This window comes from Nymphaea colorata, chromosome 3 (genome assembly GCF_008831285.2).
Source record: "Nymphaea colorata isolate Beijing-Zhang1983 chromosome 3, ASM883128v2, whole genome shotgun sequence".
NCBI lineage: Eukaryota > Viridiplantae > Streptophyta > Magnoliopsida > Nymphaeales > Nymphaeaceae > Nymphaea > Nymphaea colorata.
Window position 1 is genome coordinate 18,102,981 of NC_045140.1, and position 6,568 is coordinate 18,109,548.

The 6,568-nt window shown below is 44.0% G+C and overlaps 1 protein-coding gene across 1 annotated transcript; it reads left to right on the forward strand.

The window, feature by feature from the left end:
- The first annotated feature begins 486 nt into the window (after nucleotides 1–486).
- Nucleotides 487–5,942, forward strand: LOC116250751 (TORTIFOLIA1-like protein 4). Its single transcript, XM_031624668.2, has 5 exons — nucleotides 487–1,465; nucleotides 2,901–2,988; nucleotides 3,853–4,436; nucleotides 4,769–5,247; nucleotides 5,511–5,942. Exons 1-4 carry the CDS (start codon nucleotides 614–616, stop codon nucleotides 5,228–5,230), a joined length of 1,986 nt encoding a protein of 661 aa, XP_031480528.1. The 5' UTR covers nucleotides 487–613; the 3' UTR covers nucleotides 5,231–5,247; nucleotides 5,511–5,942.
- Nucleotides 5,943–6,568: the final 626 nt, after the last annotated feature.

Genomic DNA, 6,568 nt, shown 5'->3' on the forward strand with positions numbered 1-6,568 from the left:
CCCAAACTTCAAGGTAAGTGAATGATTTTGGAAGTTTTAATATCCCAATAAGTTATGAAGTAGGTTGATCGATGAAAGTCTCCAAAACCCGAGATCAAAGTTGATGTAGCACGACGACTGCGCCTACATGACCTCACCATCCCGAACCTACCCCACCATACAAGCATACCAGACCCACTAGGGGGTTGGGGTGGGTCGGTTGCAAGTTCAGGTCAGACCCAACCCATCGACTGTTGTCCTCGTGCTCCTCCCCAGGGCAGCAATGCACATCTTAAGTCATATGGTGTAATGTGAAGGGTGAAAAGGTTAAATATCATTCGGCGAAATGTGGCAATGCCGTAATTCTGCATGATTCCAGAGGCATTGGTTCGCAGAAACTGCAGCGTCGTTTCCGAAAATATCCACTAGAACTTCGTTATTGCTTTTGTGTCCTTTATACCCGCGAGAAGACTCAAAGCCCTTTAAAAGCCCCAGCGACTAACCCAGTCCACCCCCGCGCTAATTCTGCTCCCGCCACCGGGAAATTCCTCCGACGAAATTTCCGGCCTTCAACCGAACGAACGAGGTTGTTTTTTTTCTTTTTTCCTGAGGGGGCAGTCCATTTGATGACACAATGCCGGCCGAGCCCACCATGTATCCGGCGAGCTTCGGCCCCAGATCGGCCGGGAAACGGTCGGCGCTGACGCCGCAGCAGGCGATCCACGAACTTCGGCAGCGGACGGTCTCCTACCTCAACAAGCTCGCAGATCGAGACACCTTCCGCCTCGCCTCGGCCGAGCTCGAATCGCTCGCCCGGTCGCTCACTCCGGAACTCTTCTCCCCTTTTCTGTCATGCCTTTCCGACACCGACTCGGAGCAGAAGGCGCCCGTCCGGCGGGAGTGTGCGCGTCTTCTCGGGACGATGGCCGAGGCGCACGGAGACGCTCTCGCCGGATTCGTGCCGAAAATGGTCGCCGGCGTCCTCCGGCGGCTCAAGGACGCTGATTCGAGCGTGCGTGCCTCCTGCGCCGAAGCCGTCCGGGCGGTGGCAGAGCGGGTGACTCGGGCGCCTGTGTCGGTGATCCTGAAGCCCCTGATCGACTCGCTCGGGGAGCAGAGCTACGGCCTGCAAGCAGGTTCGGCCTTGTGTCTCGTATCGGCCATAGAAGGATCGCCCGATCCCGACCCGGCCTACCTGCAGAGAATGGTACCGAAGGTGGTGAAGCTGCTGGGGAGCCAGAGCTTCAAGGCGAAGCCTGCCCTCCTAGCGGTCGTGTCCGCGATCATCGGCTCCGGTGCGGCGGAGAGCCGGGCGGTGCTGGCGTTGCTTGTTCCGGCTGTGACGGAGTGTATGAAGAGCAACGACTGGGCCACGAGGAAGGCGGCGGCTGAGGCGATCTGGCGGCTTGCCATCGTCGACAGTGAGGCGGCGTCCTGGTTCCGGTCACGGTGCGTCGATTCCCTTGAATCGTGCCGGTTCGATAAGGTGCATTTGAGTTCTTTACCTATTTGAGTTTTTATACCTATTTTGGGAGTGTCTTTGAGCATTTAGGGATCTGGGAGATGTCGGTTTTATCAATTCGTCGATCGTCTCATTCGGGATTTTAGAATTTTTTCGTCTGTCAAGATTTTTTTCTGTCGCATTTTGGTCAGACTTGGATCTCAATTCTGATGGAAGGAAGTTCAATGGAGTGAGGTTTTTATACTAAAACAGAGGACTTCCATTTGGATGTGATTTTCTAAGTGGGCAGTCATTGGGCATTCTAATCGTCGCGATGATGGACACTTCCTGAAATCTCGATACAGATCTTCCAATTTCCATTTAGACGTTGCGTCCGGATGAAATTAGAAAGGTCCTTATCTTTCACAATTGGGACAGTTCGAGAGGGGAGTCGCTTCCATCTTTCGAGATGTCCGGATCCACTCACTTATCCGGAAAGTCGGTATAAATTTGGAAAAGTTACATGCCTAATGTGATTTTCCAACTTATCCCATTATTTCGAATCAAGTATGTGAATGCATTAAAAGCAAATCTAATATCTTTCACTGCCAGGAAAAAGAAAAAAAAAAAAAAGAAGAGAAAAGTGTTCATGCTGGACAGAGTTACTGTCCATCCGTTTCTTTTTAGTTGTTTTGCTTTGGAACTTTCTGGTGGTTGGGATTTTTGAGATAATTGGAGTGTCCAATGAGTTGATTCTGAATGAATCCAGTTCTGATTTTTCAGGACGAATTTTAAATCTGTGCGCATTTAGTCGCTGTTCTGTTAGGTACTTGAGGAATTAGAATCTTGATATCGATGCGCTGGGAGATTTTGGGCCTTGATTTTGACGTGCAAAATTATGGTCAAAGTGTGAATGTGATGGTTAAAGCGTCTTGGAGAATCTGATATTCAAGTTTCATTGATATCGTTTGAGTCATTGCGTGATTCAAATCTTGATTTCCTGCAGTTAGATCTTAACAGTCCAGCTTCAGTTTTTTCTTGCTGATTTCTCGTGTGGGTGGGTTTCTTTATGGTTTGTTTTCCTTCCCCTTACAATCTGCCGGTAATTGATGAAGGTCGGTGTCGCCAATCTTCGTCTTCAGTTCTCTCTCGGAGTTCCTTCGTATACCTTTTTGGTGTTAAAAGAGTGTCAACACTCCTCCCTTTAGTATAACTGCCTTCTTGGCTTTTCTGAAGAAGTCGTGATTTCTATCCTACACTAATTTACTTTATTTAATTTTTGATTGACAGATAATCCCAATGAATTCTTTAAAGTTACTTATATATGCTAACATGTTCGAATACAGCTTGCTTACGTTTGTTTTTCTGTGTGCTCGCGTTATGGTGTATGTGGTGTAGTTCAATATGAATTCAGGTTTCAATTCCGTATATACAAGTTAATTAGTTGTCTGACTGTTTGTATTTTTATTAACGTGATCAGGTGAAGCACGTTAGAGATTCAGTGAATCAGGCTCTGGATGCATACAAGAACGTTCCATATGAATCTGAGGAAATTTCGCCATCCAAAGGTACTGGTATCTATATCGCTGGTGGAGTTTTTGTTAGAATGGGTTCGATGGGACCACTTTTTGTTCTTTGATGCTCCTATGTTGTGGTCCTGCATATCTGTGGCTACACAGCCAGACTATCATCTTGTAACATTGATCGGCATTGTTAGGGCTGTTCCTTCTTAGTGCTTCGGGATGGCGATGTCTCGTCTTGTGAGTTCTCGTCCCCACATTGCCATTCCCCTTTTATCAAGGTGAAGCCCTGGACAAGGATCGAGGGAGAGAGGGGTAATCGCAGTTTATGCCACCTGTTGACAGCCACAGATAGCAAAAACAAGCAGCATTCTCTCTCTCTCTCTCTCTCTCTCTCTCTCTCTCCCCCCACACACACACACCACACACACAGGTACATATGTAATATATATGCGTTTACATATTGGAAATATGAAGGCTCGTGAGGACCGCTGCAAACTGTTCAATTAAGAAATTTGATTGCTTGCATGCTGCCCCACCAAAGCTCCCCACCCTAAATTTGAAACTAGTTACCAAAGCACTTTCCGTAGAATGAAATTCACACTTAATTTCTCTGGTAAAATTGCTATTCTGGTGTTCACCTACTTCTTTAAAAGTCTTCCCATTCTGAGAAGATTGCACTTTGTTCTGAGGGGCCTGGGATGCTCATTTTACTGTCAACTTGGTGGGCATTCACAAATGGCTTTGATGATTAACTTTATATACCTTTTGGCTTTACTCTGTTCAGAATATTTAACCAAATTATTTAGTGCTTTTGAAAACCTTGGCCATCAAGTTCAAACTTTTAAGTTCCGTTATTCCCTTCGGCCTTTTTCTCATATTATTTCCTGATGTAATCGTATGTGGATGCAGGGGACATGATTGAAAGACGATCGTCGCTTGATGCTAAAAGTACTAATAAAGCTGTGTCCAACTCATCATTTTTAAGAAAAAAGGAATTATCAAGGAGTCTATCACCTCCAGATGCTGCATCCGCTACAGGAACTAAGAAGAAGAGTGCAACCAATGGCAAGAAATCAAGCCCTGGTTTCAGTAAAATTGATACAAGGGGTGTATCTGATTGGAAGATAGAGATAGCAGTACCACGAACTATGCCTTTTAAAGTTGTCTGCGAGGATGGTCTTGAAGCAAATGAAAGTGGGGGTGAAACGAGGATCTCTAGCAAGGATGCAATGTCTAGAGATAGGAGCACTTTGAGCAGTGCACTCTCCAACATTTTTGATGGAAATGGTGAAGAGAGAAATCAGAAATTTAGCGGGAGGTCTGCTTCCCGCATAGTTCCTTTGCGTGAAATTGAGAGCTCTATCTCTACCGTTGTAGCAAGCAACGCTGTTGAAGCACTTGACAAGGAAAATGCAGAAAATGATCTATCTTTGATCCGGAAGCAACTATTGCAGATTGAAAATCAGCAAACCAGCTTGCTGGACCTTCTCCAGGTATGTCTTTTATGAATTACATTATTGTGCTTTCACCTCCAAGAACCTTGGAGATTGTACAAAGTTAAAAGTGATCTGGAATTTGTTCCTCCCTACTGGGCATGAAGCACTGTAGACTGCTCCTGATTTTCTTTTGTAACTTGACTGCTTTTATTGTCATCAGATAGTCTTCTATCAAATACTTCATGTAGTTTAAATTTGCAAGAAATTCAGAGATGCGGACCTGTCAATTTTATAGTCCCACTTGATTTTTCTGTAGTTCTTTCTAGTCAAATGTGCAACTTCAACTATAATATTATTGGTTACACGGATTTTTTTCTCATCTTATTCAGATGTTCATTGGGAGCTCACAAAATGGCATGCGTTCGTTGGAGTCTAGAGTACATGGTCTTGAGGTGGCCCTGGATGAAATATCACATGACCTGGCTGTATCAACTGGGAGAGTCCACAGCATTGACAATATTGGAAACAGATGTTGCATTTTGCCTGGGACTGAGTTTTTGAGCTCAAAGTTTTGGAGAAAAGCAGAAGGAAGATACACATCGGGCAGATTTTCTGTTTCTGGCCCAACATCATCAGGTGGCATGTACAGCTCAGTGAATAAGGAAAGCATTGAATCATCCAAGTGGGAGAATAGAAGATTTAGAGGTGTCCAGGGTGGGCTTGTGGTCAATCCCTTGGCAGATGTTCATCCTCCAGGCGCTGTGGAGGCACTTCATGGGGATATCCAGAAGCAAGGAGTTTCAATTACAGATAGTGTTAATGAAGGTTCTTCAATCACAAGCGCGTCATAATCCAAAGTGGCCGAGAGGTAACAATTCCCGAATCATTAACAGTTGTTAAATCTGTACCAATGAAAAGCCGAGTTAAAATTTCAAGATTTGACTTCTCTTTTAATGGGTCCCCATCAGATTTATAAAATTCTTCCAAATCCCATACTAGACAAGATCCATTCTGGACCCAGTAATCTCGTTTGTCTAATATTATTAATAAACTGATGTTGAAATTTCTGTTTTTTCTGCAGTAATAATTCACGTCTATTTTATTCTGATATTTAACTTTACTATGCTTCAGGTTTTCTACATAGACTGGTGAAATGAAATTATGCAGCAGCAATCTGAATAGAAAGTCCATGCCTGGCATATTGCAAGGATATGCTTGAGTATGTTTTCCGTGGGGCAAAAATTCGGTGACATACCGGGTGAATGGATTATTCTACCGTGTCACTTGTAGCATTCTTTGGTTGTAGAAAACCAAGGCTGGAAGGTGTACAGTAAAGAGTATTTTCTTCGCAATCTCCCTGGGACAATGGAAGAAAGGAGGGGAAGAGATGTGGGCACTGTCATGTCTGGATTATGTCTACAAAAATCAACTTCATTTTGGACCCTCCTATTATCGAATTTTCAGAGAGTTGTTATCGCACCACAAAACAAAAAAAGAAATGCAGAGGGTGGTTGAGAATGAATTTATGTCTTCTCTTTGGAATAGATTCTTTCTTCTCTCTAATGCGTTGGTTTATTAATTGTTTATAGTGAAATGTTGGTTGCTATTGGAAAAGGCCAGGTTGGCGAATAAGGCAAAAAGCCCCCAACCTTTTTAGCTAGCCTTGATAAGCTATAGGCACTGGTTATAATAATTGATAATCATACTCGGCTGATTATAATATTGTGATCAATTTACAACTCGTTGCTCGGTAATGAGGTTGATGGAAAGGTTTGGTGCAGAGCTGTCATGAATATTTTAAAATTGTCTGTATCCAATGGGTCCCTTTCAAAGGGAGGGAACAAATATGGTGATGCAAAGGCAAGTTTCTGCCTTCTAGCAAACACAAAGTGACAATTGTTCTTGAAGTAGCAAGTTTCTGCCTTCTAGCAAACACAAAGTGACAATTGTTCTTGAAGTAGGGAAGATCTATGAACATTTTCAGTAAATTCGATGGCCCCTTTCCGTTTCACTTATTTTGTATTCGTACGTTCTTAAACTTCAGGCTCTGGGGGATAGCGCATCAGGAAAGAGACCCGATCAGTAGAGCGTGTTCAAGGATTCAAGCATGATTGTAGCCGTCTTTCTTGCAGGATTTGATCTCATCCTTCTTTCCCAGACGATGGTTTCTGTGATTCATGGAGCTGTTA